Source organism: Lonchura striata, chromosome 2 (genome assembly GCF_046129695.1).
Source record: "Lonchura striata isolate bLonStr1 chromosome 2, bLonStr1.mat, whole genome shotgun sequence".
Classification (NCBI taxonomy): domain Eukaryota; kingdom Metazoa; phylum Chordata; class Aves; order Passeriformes; family Estrildidae; genus Lonchura; species Lonchura striata.
Genome location: NC_134604.1, coordinates 56,059,749 through 56,079,228, shown reverse-complemented (window position 1 = coordinate 56,079,228; position 19,480 = coordinate 56,059,749). Strand labels below are relative to the sequence as shown.

The 19,480-nt window shown below is 33.9% G+C and overlaps 1 protein-coding gene across 2 annotated transcripts in view; it reads right to left on the bottom strand.

Moving 5' to 3' along the window:
- Positions 1–19,480, bottom strand: part of DIAPH3 (diaphanous related formin 3) — a 200,363-nt gene that overhangs the window by 89,317 nt on the left and 91,566 nt on the right. For both annotated transcript variants that reach the window (XM_031504802.2, XM_077781371.1), the window contains 3 exons: positions 19,327–19,428; positions 7,767–8,006; positions 5,024–5,153 (listed from right to left, as the gene is read on the bottom strand). In XM_031504802.2, coding sequence (XP_031360662.2) covers positions 5,024–5,153; positions 7,767–8,006; positions 19,327–19,428 — 472 coding nt within the window. The remainder of the gene's footprint in view (positions 1–5,023; positions 5,154–7,766; positions 8,007–19,326; positions 19,429–19,480) is intronic.

Sequence of the window (19,480 nt, the reverse complement as noted above, 5' to 3'; positions counted from 1 at the left end):
AGCATTTTTGTACCCAGTTCACCAGTACTATTAGGCCTCCGATCTTACAGCAACTATGCCCTATACTACCCCCCACAAGAACCCTGACCTGCTGGACTTGTTATAAACTTCAAGAGCCTCCTGGGAGAAATGCAGTCTGACACCACATCTCTTTTTTTAATGTATAGTGTAAGCTCAGAAATTGTTAATATGGGAAACAGATGAAAACAGAAACACCTGACTGACAATTCACTGATTGTCAGTTATTCACCCCTGAGCTGCTACTGAAAGAAAGAAGCAGCTGCTAAAGCAAGCAGGAAAAAATGGCCAAGCAACAGGATATGGCACCAGCCCTGAACACAGAGATCAAGGTCCCCTACTGCTGCACAGAACACAGTGATGTGGTACAGTGGTGGACCAGGATCTATCAAGAGACAAAACCATCTTATAAAAAAAGAAATTAAATTCAGAGGAGGGAGCAGAAAGAAGACCCTTGCATTAGTTGCAGCTTCCCTTGCTGAAGAGTTCTTGAGCCTCACCACCTGCTTCCTTGGGGACAACAAAGTGCTGAGCTGACTACAGCATGTCGTATACTTGCAAATAATTTAGGGTATGACTGTTAATAACTAACTGTTTTGAATATGCGGTGAGATTAATGATTAATAATGATTCCAAATGAACTATTAGCATGGAATGGCAATAAAGATCAGTCTAGTAGGGTTAAAAATAAAAGTCTTAAAGTAGCCACATTTATCAGTTTTCTACCCAATATTGTCACTCTAAGATCTAATTCCTTGAGGTATATAGGTAGCAAGATACACAAGTCCACATGTACATCTAAATGCAATTTCAGCACCTTCCTACTCATTAAAATTAAGCTTTCTCAACTTCGAGGGTCTGCACATCCACATAATGCATTCAGTTTTTTTAATTGCCTTTTCCACCATTTTAAGGTTCCTCTTGCAATTGATTTCTGTGTAAACCATTTGATATTTTTTGTATTTCAGCAGATACCCACATTTTTCCCCTACAGAGTATAGAACCCTGATGGACTGAAAACAAGAGCCTCTGAAGCAATGCATAGCATAAATATATTATTTAATAGTACTGAGAAAATTGTTGTTACCTTTTCTCTAATAAGAAAAACACCCTTTCCTTATGACATATAGAATTCTTATGACATATATATTACTATTTTTCTCTCATGCTGCCCTAACGTCCTTATGTTTTATAGGTGGGGCTATTTTTTCATTAATATAGTTTGAACTTCACATTTTGAATTTGGTTCCTATTTTTTTTAATTTTGAAGTGAAATTAATTATCTAGAAAGAAACTACATTAAGTTTCAAAATGGAGAAAATGGATATGTTACTTGTAAAGCTGTGATGAGTTAATGTCTTTTAGATAAAGAAAAATCTGCAGCTTTATAGTTAGTACAATATGAAAGACTCCTCTATCACACCTGTAAGGCCTGTGTAAATTAAAGTCAATCAAGTAAAACAGCAGCCTGCATAAATGCAATATAAAGCTTTATAATACCATAAAAAAAAAAAGAAATTAGTAAATTGTACAGAATTACCAAAATATTTCTTGTCTGGAATACTAACAGAAAATCAGGGAAGTCATTATGTTTAAAAGAAAGGACAGCTTTAATTATATAAATCTTCAGGAACTGTCATATCTGTAAGCTCATTAGCTGCAATGAAAGTTCCTCCTGCTGATCTAAGAGCACTTGGAAAACGGATTTGTTACACTTCAAAGTAAAAAGGTATCTTTAATTCATGTACTGTAACAGTGAATTAAATCTACTTCTAATATTACAAAAGTAAAAACCAAAACTTTAACATACAATGGAAAGAAACTAAAACCACAAATTAAATACCTTAAATACCCTGAAGCAAACTTCAGTTGCACAGGTCATACATCCCTGTTTGCCTCTCAAAATCAGATTTTTAAAAATATTTTTCCTGCAACAATTAATTTACATACTATGAATATTCAATAATTTATAAAACACAATAAAATACATTCGCTTCACCATTAACTTGGTGTAGTCACTTGACACTGCTCTTGAAGTCTTACAAGCTATTTTAACAGTTCACTGTATGATCACTGGACAATGTTTAATGAAATTAAAGAAGCATGAATGTTTCTTCTGGAAAGTATAAAAAGAAAATGAATGGTTGCTAAACATTGTGATGTTCTAATGTTCACCATTTTGAATAAGAAATATTTGAAAGAGAAGTTTCAAGAATGAGCAAGTATAAAACAGAAAATATCCAAGGCATGCTACAAATAGGCTGGTTGGTACAACAGTCATGTCAAGGAAGAATTCTAAAAAAAAGCATCCTTTAAGAAACTTGTTTTGAGAAACCTGTAGAAGAATCAACAATTACTTGAAGATGATCAAGCCAAAACTAACAATAGAGTTCTACTTTTATATATAAATGCATAGGTTCTACTTCAAGTTTTCTGTTAATATTGCTTAAATTGAATTTACACATCTTTCTACCACATTGATTTTGATTTATAATTTAAAGAACACCTGCAAATAATACTTTTATGCCAGATAAAGAATGTGAAATTATTGTATCTGAAGCCATGAATATGCAGACAGGTGATAAAACCAGCTCAATAAAAAACAGCTTGCAACAAAGGCATAGGAGAATAGAATATTCTTATCTAACTTCATTGATTTATTCTTGGAAAGTATTTTTAAAAATTGCTTCAGAAAACAAAGTTCAGTAAAACCATGAAGGAAATTTAATTCCACCACCTGTACAAGGCCCTAACCTTTGCCAGGACAAAAGCTAGAATTTAAAAACAAGTACTGGTACAAAATACTATCTCTGATTCAGGGAAATATTGAACAATATATTAATATGACAGAAAAGCAGGAAAGAGTAATGTTGTCTCTTCACCCAATAACTTTGCAGATAAAAGCAGCATATGTGTGAATAGAACTTTTCTATTGGATAACAGGAAATACCAAGGCTGACTTCCTCCCTTCTGTGCTATCAGTGGCCTGTAACGCTTAGATGTAACATTTGCATCCAGTGGTTTACCAGATTTACTAGAAGTGTAAATTGCCTCCCAGAAATGCAAATCTGGATGGCTTATTTCTACTAAACCCCTAAATTACAATATCTTAGAATGGAGAAAATCCTCTAAGCCCTCAGTAGCAAAGTTCTGTTCTACCACAACAATTTTTTTTTTTCTGGAATACACATATTTGACTATATAAAGATTTTTGATTATTTCCCCTCTATCAATGTTCCTAGTAGCCATAGTGATGGCTTGTAATATTTGCTGTAATATCTGCCATGATTTTCCAGCTCTCTTGGTCAGCTTGTTAGATTTCATCAGCATATCAGTAATACATGAGACCATTACAGTGGATGTGACTGAACAGATTCACAGACTTTATAACTGACCTTCTGCTAAGCTCAAGCAAAAATAGCCACTTCATTAAAAATTTACTGTACAAAAGTTGGTGCATACTAAATCAACTTGCTTCATAAAAATGTACTTTTGCAGAAGTACTAAAAGTTTAAAAAAAACTCCATGAGTTACAGTTTCTGTGATCTGCTGGGTTTTCCAAAATTCCTGTGCAGCAGAAGTCTTTCAAAAACAGAATGGAGTTTTGCAGGTAGAGAAACAAGTATAAACAATACTGAATATTGTTTTTTACACTTGATATACTGATATATCACATTGATACCCTAATCTGTTAACGACATCCTACGCCTTTGTCTTTTTCATGCAGTAAAACTGAAATGCAAATGCATCTCAGAATACAATGCAGTAAATTCAATATATAAACTTGAAAACATGATCATTGATTTCCATCATACTGAGTGAGATCAAAGACTCAACTAGTCATTACCAGATGCCTAGAACAGAACAAAAGGCCTGGACTAACTGATAATTTTACTGGCTACTCTCTGAATGGTCAGTGATCTAGATCTCAGAATTTTTCCAGAAAACAGTCAGCAGTGCCAAATAAGACAACTGTCTACACTAAAAATACTGCCTTCTATTAAGGATAAAAATAAACTCAAGCACAATACATACAATAACATATTAATGATGAAAAAAATCAGTTACCAATTAACAAAGAAAATAATGCCAAACACACCCAATTAATATAAAGCAGAAACTGTTTCTATTACCAGTATAAAGTTAGGTGAAGGGCTGAAGCATTTGACAACTAATTAAAAATAATTTAACTTTCCAAGGGTTATAATACACCAAGTAAAACTGTAAATTTTAAGATGCAGAAAGTGAACTCTAGGTAAGTGACCACTATCTCAAGTCCTCTATCAGAGGCAGGTTTTGCAGAGTTGTAATTTGTGGCAGGAGACTGACTGAGGTATAAGAGTGACACTCTACAAAGCATTATATATATAAACTGTGATATTTTCCAGACTGACATAAATTAAAATATTTTTAACTGAGCCCATCCAATCATTTTTTTCCTGCTCGAGAAGGACAATGGTAAGGTACCATCAATTTCTACCTCTATGCTTTGTCTGTTTAAATTACTTAAAACTGATAAAATGTGGAAAAGGCACTTTTAATTAAGAAATACATTTCAAAAAACTCTGCTGGATATATGTAAAATATACATGTAGGGAAGACAAAACTGTTCCGTGTTTTGAAAAAAGTAAAATAAAATAAAGTGATGTCATGACAGCCTTTCTACATGTTTGAATTAGAAGACAGTGAGTGATACACTTACTGTATAAAAGATGGAAGATTGGAATTAAGATCTGGTAACAGAAAATAACTTTTAAAAGAAATCCGGTATGGAAAATGGTTCTAGAAAATATGTTAGAGGAACTGTAATGGGAAGTCCTGTAGTAAATATTAGAGGACCAAACAATAAGTATCTTCAAGACCATTTGCAGCAGCTTAAATTACTGATCTGTGATACTGACTATTAATACCTATTTTTAAATATTGTTAGTAAAAAATAAGCATCATCTTATACACAAGACACTGTAATGTGTCAAAATCAAAACTTTTAGTTAGTTACACAAACCTTTACTAGCTTTATCCAAATGCTGAAAATCCTCAACAAAATTCAGGACATCCTGATACCTTTCTTCACAAACTTCTACAAGAAAATGAAGCAACGTTGTTTTCTGGTCCGCCGACTTTGTGTCCTTCAGCTGGGCAAGGGGAAAAAAAGAAATGTAAAAACACTGAGAAAAATTTTAGTTCTGGCCATTCTAATAATTGATATATATTAGTAATTATTAATCTGAGAAAGGAAAGTGCAAACTATTAGAGTAGTACATTTTTTTAAAAGACAGAAATGAGCTATTTCATTTCCCCCCCTTGCTAAAAATTCCTAGAAAGGTTGCACTAAGTATTTTTTTAATTTCATGCAAGTTTTGTGTTCAGTATTCAAAAACAGTACACATATTTCTTTTAAAAATGCAATTATTTCAACAATATAGGGATATTTACAAAACTGTGAATAAGCACATGAAAGTGCAAAAAAGAAAAATTGAAGTTAAATCAGCAAAATCTAACTATACATAATGCACATATCCACTGATTACATGATTTCCTTTTAATGTATGAAATCAACTCTAGCCTAAATATAGTTATGTAGTGGAAGCTACACAACCTCAACATGCACAAGTTTCTGTTATCAATTCTCACTACAGTAAATAAGAGTTCATAGGTCTTATTGTTTAAGAACGCTGACTTAAAGAATTCTTAAGTGTAAAGCTTTCTATCTGGATTCTTTATACATACAAAATTATTTTCAAGCATGGCCACTTTAAAACATGCATCTACTTGTATAAAAACACTAACAATTGACAACTGACAAACACTTCTGTTGTAGTCTTTCAAAAGAGATCTTTTAAATCAAAGGCATTTTTATAGGTAGAAAATGACATCACATATGAAAGTGTTTATTCACTACTTAAGAACTATTTCTGCATAAAAAAATTTAGCAGGAAAAGTATACAGGCGTGTAGGCACAAAGTAAACAGGAGTAAAAAAGGGCTGTCACAATTACACAACGACTTGTCCATCTGAATATCACTGCACCAAGTCCTTAACACAGTATTGATTTTTCATAATTAACTCTAAAAAGTCTGTTTATTTCCAAAGATCAAATGCTACAATGCTGAGATATACTCTCCCAGATCATGCATGCTGTCCTTCAGAAAAGTGTATTAATAACACAGTTTTCCAAATAAACAGGAAATAGAACACATATATATCAAAACCCAAAAATATATTCTAGGAACTTTACTGTATGCAATGTTATAAAATATGTTGCTTCTGTTCTATTGGGAAAACCTTGATGAAAGATGTCTCAATAACACCATGAAAATTTTCTACAATGTGACACTGTGGTACATGCAATACACTGTGATACGTACCAATAGTTAGCTATAAATATGCACCTGTGTTATAAACATGCATATAATTTTAATACATCAGCAATTAATGAATGCTGGAGTATTAGCATATAAATATTGTATCTCTCTTCTGAGATTACTCATGGCTGCTCTCTGATGCAGAAGAACTAATACAATCATTCATTACATACCTTCATTATCTATATATATCGATTCCCTCTCCTATATCTAGTACTCCATGGTTATCTTCAAAATCTTCATATTCTATATCTTAATAAATTATTTCTCCAAGAAAAATTCTGACTTTTGATCCTGCTCTGCAAAGTGCTTATATCAATTACCTTCACATTCTTTTCATAAATATATTTTTTGTCTTATGCATTAAAAAAACAGAGATATAACCAGACCTAGGACAGATTCTTGTAAAATCATACTTAAGTGAATGCACTGAATTGTATAAAGTACCTTTAGTATCTTCCTTCTGAATATGCTCTTCAACAAGTTGTATTTTTAACTCAATCGCTTAATCTACAATGTATTAACTCTAGGTGGATGACTCATGCTTAATGCTTACTTTAGACTAGGGAAATAACTTAATCTTTATGAATATGTCATAGGTGTAACAGGTATCACATTCAACACTCAGTGAAAGAATTCTTCTGAAATCTGGCAGAATAAGGGTGATTAGTTACATGAATGTAGAAGTTAACATACTGTGCTTTCTCTTGTGCAAAAGGATAAAGAAACAGAAAGACAAAAAATACAAAGTTCCAAATAATTCATTCTCTGTAAGAACTATATGCACTCTGAAGATTGTTCAGTAATCTCCAGAGAGCACAGGAAAAAAATAACACTAAATATGGGAAAGGTAATTAGCATTAGAATGAATTATAAATGAACACCCAGAAAAGTATAGATACATTCTTGTATATACCTTATACAAAAGTTGAAATAGTGAAAATTTAAGAAAAATCAAAAGAAGCAAGAAACTGATGAAACTGAGCAACATAAGAGAATCACATAAGGAGTAAATTCATGTCCTAAGGAAAACATAACTCTATTAAAACAAACTAAGATGTGATAGATATCTTAGACGTGCTCAGACATATTAAAATTACAAAACTGTCATCAGGTCCTTACATAACCTTATTTAGTTTGGGTTTTCTACTATTCCCTTAAAATAGACTCACTTAAAAGTGATTAAATGCAAATCAGTTCTAAGATGACTATTCATGGATTAGCTGTACTGTTGAAACTATCAACTAATGCCAATAATAAGGAAAATAAATAGTAAGCAAATAATTAACTGCTGGAAAAACATCAAAGCCAGAGTATTTATGCAACATTCTAAAACAAAAAAAAAGTGAATGTAATACTCAACATGGACATTTTAAAACTCACTTTACATAGCGAGCTGAGATTATATCCAAAGGTCTGTGCATTCCGAGAACCTGCATTCATGTAGTTTCCCATTAACAATACTAGTTCCAGTAGCTTGCTAAAGCTTTTACTCTTCTTTATCTCTTCACAGGCAGCACTGACAGCCATGATGTCGGGTTTGATGTTGTTCACCTGCTCCTCAAACTGAAGCTTAAAAAGAATAGCACTGAGCCGTGGCCGTAGTCTCTTCACGTTGCTCATCTGATTGAAAAGAAAAATAGAAGATTTCCTTTAAAATTCATGGTACACTTTGGCACTGTACAAATGCATACGCTCTGAAATGATTTATTGGTGTGACAGGCTTGAAGAAGCAATATATCTGCTATAACTGATAGCAAATGAATGAATGAATGAGAGACACTTGGGTAAGCAACTGAAATCCCATCTTATGGTTAATAGGAACTGCTCCCATCCTTTCCAAATAACTAGTATGTGTAAGCAATAAAAGATAAAGTGTCATCATATATCACATCTGTCAACTCATATACCAAATCCTATAAAACTAATCCAAGTTTATGACCCAGTAGTTGCAAAGGAATGAAAGTAGTTCACAAATTTTGTATAACTCCGGATGTACCAAAACAAGACGAATCTCATTTTCTGGTGCAAATATTTGAAAGCTGACGTCAATAAGAGCCTATGATAAACTTGCAGGAAAATAACAGTTTTGAAAAAAATCTTTGAAACACTTAATATAGCATACACTAATACATACCAATATTCATACCCCCTACACTCCTGTATACTAACCTAATACAGTTCATTAGGTGCAGCTGAATGCTTCCAGGAAAACAGCTTCTGTAGATCATATACAAAAAAATTTGCCTTTTTCCATGGCTTACTGATTGTGAATTTTCAACAGAAAGTTTGACTTTCTTATATACTAGGTCCCTGAATTCTCACTCCAGACATACTTTGCACATTGTTTACTACATCCGCACAAGGAACACTAAAAATTATTAAATTAGCTGCTTATCTTATTTTTCTCTATCCCTGTTTTTTCATCAATTTCATGAATTCCATAAGATCTCCTTCCTCATATTTGTCTTCTTCATTCTCAAGGCAAGGTTCAAGACAATAATTTCTTTACAATTCCCAGAATCTTAAACTAAGTTTTCACTTTTTATTTTTCTTAATAAGGAACACATTGTTTCCAGCTATCAGTACTTCTTAATGCAAGAAACAAGTGCAATAATATTGGCACTTCTACAAAGCAGCAAGCTTCATATAATGGCCTTAAACTTTTGCCTTTAAATTGGACATATTCCCCTCCAAACCACAGTGATACCTTAAGGGTTTTACAGAATATTTCTCAATACAGATCTATTCTACCAATGTGAAAATTCCTCTGACAGTGCAGCATTCATAAGTCATATGGCACTGATTATCCCCAGAGACCCAGTGTAAAGGATAATGGTGACACTCCATCCATTTTCAGTATAAAGTGAAACTGAAGGCTGTTTCAGCCAAAGGGTTTGATATAGAAGCAGAAGAGGATGGAATTTACAATTTATTTTACTGGTTTTACTGTGACAGTAGAAGAAAATAAAATCAGGTAGAGTTAACATTTTATGTCACTAGGCCATTTCAGAATTGTCTGCATAGCTGTGCAGCCACATGATGATGTCTCATTGAAGTAAACACACCATTTTGCATTTTAGTTCAGGTAAAAAAATCTTTATGTAAAATAAGAAATCATTTCTAATGACCGTACTTTGCTTTTCATCATAGAGCAGAGCACATAATCAGGATGTCTTTCAAATTAAACTAGGTTGAAAATCAACTGTTATACTTCAGTTGACTGACTGCCTCCAGCCTGGTCATCAAGTAAAACACTTAAAATGCACACTTAAAACACTTAAAGTGTACTTAAATTGTACACTTTGAACATTATTAGCTCAGTACCAACTGTAGGCAGATACTCTATTCTTATACTACATGAAATAGCATCCAACAAGTGTGGTAAAATTCTTACTTAAGAAAGGATAAATAAGTATAATGGCACTTGAATTTAAACAGCAAAATAGAAACAGAAATACCTAAATTCCACATGAAATTAACACCATACGCTAACAACTTTATACCTAATTTAAGAATAACTATATAAAAGAATGTTAAGGTAGTGGACAGAGGCAATGTCATAAATTCATTCTCCAAGTTCTATCAGGAAGAATCACTATTAACTCCTTTTACTCAATTATCTTACTAAATGTGTATATGTACTACTACTTCTCAGAATCTTGAGAACATGTTTTTAGTTTTAAGTTTTTCCTAAAGTTAGCCAGAAAAAAACTGAGACTAAACTAGTAAAAAATCCTCACAATATTCCATTGAAATTATCTATATTTTTAGCATTTAATACCCTACTCAGGGTGCAAGAGAGAGGATCATTAATATTAAACCATAGAAACTAAAAACATTCAGTGTAATTTTCATTGATTTTAAATGGTATTGAACTCCAGATACTACTGAATCACCAGAAGATGTATCATTTGTTGACTCTTGGCTTTTCAGACAGGCAGATCATTGAAACTGAAATAATCACACACTTTTGACCACAAAGATGTGTTGCACAAACATGAGCATGCACATCTGCATAAAAGGTGCAACGTTTTCATCAGAACCACTTAACTACAAAAAATTCAGATGTCCAGTATGTAAATATGTAATTCTTAAAGTTGAATGTAGAAATATGTAATCTTAAAAATTAGAAATAGGAACACATGCCAGAAACACAAAAGAAGTGCCACTGGGATTGATATTACTGCTATTACTAGTATTATTGTTGTTGTTGAAAATGCTCTGAAATCCATGCACAACACATGTTGTTGGTATTATTTCTTTACCTGTTTGCTAAGTCAATAATTGAGAAGAGTTTCCTAAGTAACATATGGCTTTTTTTGTGACATGTAGTTCACAGTTATATTCAAAATGTAAAACCCAAACACCCTACCACAAGAGGTGCTAAGAATTTAAGTGCTGCAATGCTGACCATCTTAACACCCTGTATTTTTTTATCATAAGTTTATCATATAAGGACGTAAGTTTACATCAGTCTTGATAATGGAATTCTGAAAACGAACAAGCCAAATAACTAAAAGAAGGAAGTTGAATTAGAAACCTATACCTGTCAGAGAGCTCAGTGTACAGGTAATGAAGTCTACTCCTTTTGTGTAATAGCCCACAAGAAGAGTCTCACTACAAGCAAGTCCAAATGGGAACTGACTTATGAGTTGAGCTACCCAGTAGCAGCTCTCAGAGATCTCACATCCAACAGCAAAGACAGGTTTTTCTCTCAAATACAGCATAAATCACAAGGCAACTACAAGAATGTGCAATCTGATATATGTGTACTCTCACTATCTTTTTCTGTTGATGTCAGGTAAAGGAAAGCATCTCAGAAGTTTCACTGACACTGCATTTTGATCAATGAAGGGGTTTCATTCCTGTCACAAGCTCATAGAAAAAAACACTCCAAGTGCTTCAGTTTCATACCTTCTTTAAAAGGAGCAACAGTGCTGAGGCTGTCAGACCACCTGAAAATTTCCTCATCCAAAAAGTAAAATAACAGTTACAGCCAAGCTGACTAAAGAAAGCAAACTGGAACACCATTCCCTGTGGATAATGTATGGCTTTCACCTCTGCAGCATCAGTGAACTCCTAAGAATGCAGAGGTAAAAATTGAGAATTTCTGATCTTATCTTTAAACCCAGGCACTTGAAAAGCAGGAAAAAATCAAATAGGAAAGGACTGATACCTTAACAGATATTTTATCATATTTAAAGACGATAAAAGAACATCCTGCTCAATTTGAAAAGGACAGCTAACATGCCTAAATCTTAGTGAAAAACAGCAGATGATTTCCAGTGAATAAAGATTTACAGAATCTTTTGATTCTGGAAAGATCAAACACTACTTCAAGTATGGAAAGTCAATTCGCAATAAAAATCAGTATTTTTGTTGAAATGTTTTTATGTATATGTGGAAATAGTACCTCTTTCTTCACCTTTGACATATTCTTTTTCCCCAAGGAAATGATAATAAAGTCAAGAACTGCCAACACAAAATTAAAATTACTTAAGAGGAATTGAGTACATATATACACATATATACATACACACACACATATATATATATATATATGTGTGTATACATGCAAACAATTGAACTAATGACATTTCAACCTATTAGCAGTGATGGAGAGCATGTCCTGTTACTATGCTTCTCCAGCCTGAATTATAAACAGCTTGAACTATTAACTAAGTTTCTTGCAAATCCAACATTTTCCTAAAGGATATTCAGAGCAGAATAGAAGGCAGTGTATTGTAGGCAACACAGGGACAACACCTATCAATTACCTCCTAGTCACACATAGGCGACTTGTCTTGTGCATGACAGTGCACGGATTTGCAGCGCAGAAAATCCCTGGTACTCTTTTGGATTGCATTATGTGCAACAAAGATGGCCCAGCAAGGTCAGTGAGCATATCTCAGAAGTGCCAATGGGAGCTACAACACAGCTGTCAAAATAAGCTGAGCTTACAGTCTTCATGCTGAAATTCACAGGAAGGTAAGTTGTGTGAAAAGAAAGTGGTCTTTTTCATTTGTCTTATCCAAAAAACACAATTAGATATACTGACATCTTGATCAGTATGAAATGCAGACAGCTTTTGATTCTCCAAGTTGAAACCAGACAATGACATTTTCCTAAAAAGGAATCTTTCACAAAGGGGAGGGTCCAAATTTCCCAAATTCTTCTATTTTTAGCCAGCCTAACAGATGTCTGAAAGGCTATTTTCATTAAAAGACACATATGGAGCAGATGCTACTAGACTAGAAAAAGTTTCCTTGTGGGAAACCAAGTCAAGAGTTTAATATAGGTAAAAATCCTCTGGAAAACCTCTAATCCATACAGGTAGCAAAAATAAATAAATTAACATCAGAAGTCAAGGGCAGATGTCATTGAGTAATTTAAAATCAAATATTTTAGTATCAATCCAGATGGAGTAAATCAGACGTAAAAGTAAATCAGATGTAACTGTATTCCAGATCGAAAAATCTGACTTTAAAATAAATGCCTCATTTTCTGTCTGGCTACTACTAGGAATCCACCTCCTAATGAAAAGTCTACTATAAAGAATATCCCAAAACAGAGGTAATGAAGACACAAGATCAAGTTCTGGATGAGAATGTCTCAAAATCATGACAGCAAGTTTAGCACTTCCCATCAGCTTGAACCATCATAACAATTCCCACACAAAAGTGGAATTTGATGTTACATAGCTAGCAGCTGATTTTAATGTCTTTGTTGTGAAAGACAAGACCTATTACAAAAAAGTTCAGGCCTCCAACCATCCCTATCTGGTATCACCTTCTCTATTGACCCAACAAGGTGTGTCCCAGTTAATTTCCTAAGAAGGAAGATATGTGTCAATGATCATGACAGTACTGCTAAGGAAAAAACACTCCACTGTAGAACTTCTCTAGCCCTATCAATAGCAAATTCAGTAATGACTGGGGAATCTTTTTCCATACGGTTATTTGATGTATTTGGAACCACAGTTAATCTGTCGCAAAAACAGTCTGATATGTCACGTAAGTGAATGCTAGAGAAGACAGGTTGTATGACTTGGAGAAAGTTCCTCAATTCTTGGAGCTCAGCACTTGGAGCTCCACTGATCTCTAATGTCTGAAGCTGGAAAGGTGAAATAACTGCACATTACTTTCAGGCTCTAGGGATTTAATAAGTATTGATCAGTCTCAAAGTTCTTTAGCACAACTGCCCTACACTACCTAGTCATTTGGATACCTAAGTCAATTTAGGTGTCTAAATTCCAAAAAATCCTTGAATTTGCTAAGTCAAAATGGCAGGATCATGGTCCTTACTCAACACAGAAGTGTTTTCCTTATGATGTGTAAAGCATGACATGAATATTAGAGGGTTGCTTACATTAGTAGTGAAGAAAAACATCAAATCAGATCCAGGACAGGCTCTTGACAGAATGTGCAAAGTGAATGGCTGCAAGCAAAAGATGGGGACCCTTCAGAGAAATAACATTCCTGCTCTAAAGCTGTAGCAAAATCTGCCAAGAAGAAAACTGAGATAGTCTGTGTGTGGGCTAGAACAAATAATAAGCACCCACTTAGCCATCTGAATTAGTATCAGGCAGCAAGACAATTTTTTAAACTGTTCTTTAGATTAACTACACAAAATGGTTTTACCAGAACTAAACAGAGATGAGAGTAAGATCTGCTTATACTGAAGCATTTACAGGAGCACTCATCTATAATATGGAATCACAATCTTTCACTGATGGAAAGGAAGTAATATAAGCAAATCCAATGACAACTTCAAATAGATCAGTGCTGATCATTCATGATGGCCATTTTCAGAAGGTATTTCTGGAGCCTTGCTCTCTGCCCTTACTTAGGTTCAAGGTTTGAAATACGTCAATATTACATGAGTTAAGGATGTTCTCCTTCGCAACAGCATAGTAACTTGACTGCAATTTGTCATAAAGACTTTTTAACTCTCACAGATGGCATATAATACACAGTTAATTTTTGGCAACACTCCTGGAAAGGCTGGAAGTACTGAAAGAGAACATTGACAAGGCAGAGCAGCACATACACATGACATCTAGAAGACACAGAAGATAAGGTTTGCAAATAGAAATTAACACAATCAAAATATCTCACAGCCCAGATGCACTTCAGTACTTCGGAATTTTAAACAGACTGAAATGTCACTATAGCTGTGTCCAAGCATCAAGTATTATGAAAGACAGAGTATGCCTCTGCAGAAGCAGTGATAGTATATTTTCCAGACAACAGTGAAAAAAAATTAATACACTTTTGAGTTATCCTCAATGAGAACATACAGGTGAAACTATCAGCCGAATATGGAATTGATCAATTTAAGTGTCCGCTGAATTATTTAAGACAAACTAGCCTTCATCAGGCCTTACTCTAATCTTCAATTTACTCTAGTGAAATCTTTTCCTTTGGTAGGAACTCATTAAAAACACATCCATCAGTGAACAAGCTGTGAAGCCACATGAGGATTGCTTGCCAAATTCTATTTGGGTTAGCTGTCAGTGAATTTCACAAGGTCTGAACATTAATTATTTCTGAAACAATATTTTGTAATTCCCTCAATTTTATCTTTGAGCAAATATAAATGATCAAGGAAAAATCTGTTTCCTCTTTTTTTACCACTAGACAATATGGGGAAATCTTTCCAAATGTCTCAGATTACAAGAAAAGAAAGACAGCAGGAGCTATCACACATGGCTCTTGAGGCAGTTGTCATATGTAAGAATGCTAGCCTACACTTGCCTCCACCTGAGGTCAAGTGTCTACTAATATCATCCTGTCAAGCACTGGAAACTTTTTACATTAGAAGTGTTTACAAACAACATCACAACTTCAATTCCTTAAATGGAATTGCATTTATATATATTTATATATTTATATATATATATTTATATATTTCAAGCCATATGGACCAGGACCATTTAATACCACTAAAGATTACAGGCACTAATGAGGCTACATAAAATCATAGAATCTTTTGTGTTGGAAGGAATCTTAAAAATCATCTAGTTCCAACTCACCTGCCATAGGTAGGGACACCTTACACCAGACCAGGTTGCTCTGAGCCTCATTCAACCTAGCCTTGAAAAATTTCAAGGAACAGGGCATCCACATTCTCTTGGCAAAATGTTCCAGTTATCTCATGCTGGAATTTACTACTGGATTCAGCTATATGCATGCAGCATTATCAATTCAGAACTACTTTTTGGAATGGTTCCTAGGGCAAAGAACACTTCAAATATGTTGGCATGAGTAGGCCTGAAGCATTGCTGTGTGGGCAGCAATTGCTTAGCATTGCTGTGTGGGCAGGAGAGGGAGAAGAGGCAGATGTGTGGTGCTGTAAAGTTGGGGAACTACAGTTACAGGACACTGAGGGGAGGTGCAGCAAAGATCTGGAACCATCTGGTATGGGACTAAACAGTGCCATGCACCACTGTGCCTCGATAAATGCCCTGAAATGTCAGACCTAGAGGCACAGGCATGCCTGATAAAGAACATCAAAATTGTGATTACTTAAATGGAATTGTATTTATGGATATCAAACCATACAATACATTTAAAATTCTCTAGGACTATTTTACAGCACAAAGACTCACAGGCACTGTAAATAAACAAGTGTACATCAACTCATAGAATGGAATTCTGTAAGAATTCAGAATATTCAAGTTCTGAACAGCTGGAAGATGCTTGTCTCCAACTTCCTTATGAATAAGATATTGACCAGTGGTATGATAATAGTTCAGTAAAAATCCATTAAACAGATTACTGCACTCAAAGTATCAGTCATGATCAATAAATCTAAGTAGTATTTATTACATAAGCTTCACTCAAAATAAATTAGATTAACATTTACTAAATTATCTACTCCATAAACATTTCTTTGATATAATGACAGACACTACACCAAAAAATAGGAAAAAATATTCTCTAAAAAAATGCTTATAATGCTTTTTTCTTAGTAGCAAAGAACTACCTTCAAAACAAATCGACATTGCTTAAAGTTCTAAAGCAACAAAATATTTATACTGTCCACTGGGAAAAAGCAGGTAAAAATGTGAAAACCTCCAAAATACAATCTTCTCTCAACAGTTAACAAAATGAACATCTAGATGAAACCTCATTCATCTCTAGAGGGTTTCGTATTTCACAAAGATAATCTTCATCATTATCAAGTTTTATTCAAGATTCAGCATGGGTTGTGGGTTTGATCCCTATATGGGCTATGCCCTTAACAGCTGGAGTCAATGATCCTTGTGGAACCCTTCCAACTGAGAATATTTTGTGATTCTGCGGTAATCAATGAAACCACCAAGAAAATAATATGAAGGCTAAAGAAGTTTTGAAGAAAGTTTACTGCAGTAAGTATAACCAAGTCCACAACAAGAAATATGGTAAAACAAAACGCAATTGAGTATTTATTTTTAATCAAGCACAAGCATATCTCATAATGAAAGGAAATCTCATAATGAGCAAGGAAATACAATACTCAATATAAGATCAAGTTAAAGTAACAATAGTAAACTAAATTTTTAGTAAGATGAACAGAATTAATGTAGTTGTCATGAAATAGTCAATGAATCTGTACAAGCTCCTCCCTGTCCCCCTCCCACCTCCAAAAAACCCCCACAACCCTAAACCAAAAAAAACAAAGCTCCACTCCACAGTAATAGGTGATTATATCTGCGCGCTGAGACATCAGCTTGGAGTAAGTGAAAGAAAGAACCTAGTAGTAAATAAAGTTTATCTAAAGAAAACCCAAAGTCTGGAAGAAAAGATAAGGGCCATATAAAGGCTTTATTTTATACTTACTGCTGAATGAACAGAAAATATAAAAATGATAAATAACTTAGAAAAGAGAAGGCAGGAACCACAAAAGCAACTCATAGGGTCAATTCAAAGAAAACAAATCCTCACAACCGTAAGAGAAAAACCCAAACAAAACCCCAAAACCACAAGCAGCACTCATGAAGGAAACCCGAACTCTTTAGAATCATGCCTTCAAGGTCTTTAAACCAACAACAAAAGTTAATTAACCTTGGTTGAAGCATACAATACTGTAACAGTCACAGACAGGCAATATCTCACTAAGTGTCTTGCTGCTTGTTTCAGAATATCAAATCTTGACTTTCAATTCAAATAACAGGTTTCTATGATGAAAAAAAAATTTATTACACAAGTAGTAAGTAGCCATTTATTCACTATTTAGATTCTTAGGAATCAAATAGTTTAATTGGTCCTTCAATCACAACTTCAGAGCAAGTTAACATGGAATCTCCTAATTCTCTAAAAAAACATAACTATAAAACACACCTCATCTAAAAGAATTCAAGTCCTGCATTTTGTATTCAAGTTTGATTCTCCTCATTTAAAACAAACAGCAAAAATTAAGGGATAAACCAAAAATTTTAAGGAAAAATAAACAAAACCAACAAAACCAGCAATAATGTGAAAATTCACATTAGCATTAACAGTGGCTTCCTAAGAAATGAGAAGAATTTCTCAGCCCACTCCGTGGACAACAATAAAAGAAAAGATATGGGGAGCCAGATGGAGCTTGAAGAACTTTGATGAAAAGTAAATGGATAAGATTCTATATTCAGAGTAAAAAAAGTGACTTATTCAAATTTTCTCCCATTGGAACAGAAATGAAAAATGGTTCACATAATAAACATTGTTGCTTGTTCTCCCAAATCCTCTCTACTACATGCATAGAATCTGTGACATGACAGAAACTGATGATGGAGTTTGGTCTTGTTTGTAGACTTTTTTAATGTTTTGCGTGGAAAACTGGGAAAAGCAAGGACTTGCACTTTTCAGTGGGAATCTGTTTGTTCCTTCAGAAAAGAAGTTCCAGAAATTTTTGAGATATAAGAACTTTTATGATCTTGTAAATTTATTTTATTTTTCTGAGTTATCACATTGCCTCAACTTTTAAAGACAAATTTATCAGAAAAGTTGGGTGCAGCAAGACTCTACCTACATTGTTACTGGTCTAGCTCTTCTTATCAACTGACAGTTCCATCTAACTGAGTAAGTATTATTCCCTCATGGGAAATTCCCTCAGATAAGATAATCTTAGTAATAACCACCTTAGGTTGAAATGCCAAGAATTGGCAAGAAAAATCAAAGACTTGTACAGATATATGCACCAGGAAACTGCATAGCATTACTCTGAGTTTATCTGGATGAAGTAATTACCAACTGAATTATGAGCTATACAGAAATTAGATGCAAACTGTATTTCCACAAAAAGCATCAACTGCCAGCTCTGAACTAGCATTTTCTTTTTTTCACTTCCACTCTTCCTTTGTGAATTCAACCTGGAAGATATTACAAACATATCTTTCCAGAGGGAAGGGAAAAAGTGATTGGGGTACTCTTTACAGAATATGGTATAAAACACAGGCGGCAGGAGGCAGAGTAGGTCAACATGATCGTTATGACATTATTTTCTTCTCATTTATGTGGAGAATAGAAAGAAAAACATAAGTGCAGAAAACCTCAGTAAAAAACATTAAGATTTATCAATGCAAACAAAAATAAGGCCAAACTATTTTAGGTATGAAAATTCAAAAATAGCTCTGTATTTCCCAGTGAAACTTTGCCACAGAAAATACCAAAGTTTTTATGGTTTTGGTTTGGTTTCTTTTGCAAAACAAAATAATTCTTTTAAACAAAGAGAATCCAAAATCATTCCAGAAGCAATTTTTCAATAATCAAGCCTTTCACATCTAGGATTAAGTCCAACAAAAGTCCAATTGAACAGCAGCACCTGTACTCTTCTCCCTGTCTGGAACCCCTTCACTTTGTGGAAGAAGCAACTGTCTCTTTTTTTTATAATATTATATTAAAACTGTATTTCCAGAAAGGACAAAAAAAAAAAAAAACCACCAAAAAAACCACTGTTATAATAAAACAGAACTCACCACAACACCAAACTGCTCTGGCTCAGACAAATTGTTATACTCGTTCTTGAACTTGGACAATGCATTCAATTGCTCTTGTTCAGGGAGGTGTTTTATTAAATTCTATAAAGGAAAATAAAATAGGTTAAAAATCTCAGATTCAATGTGGCTTCTA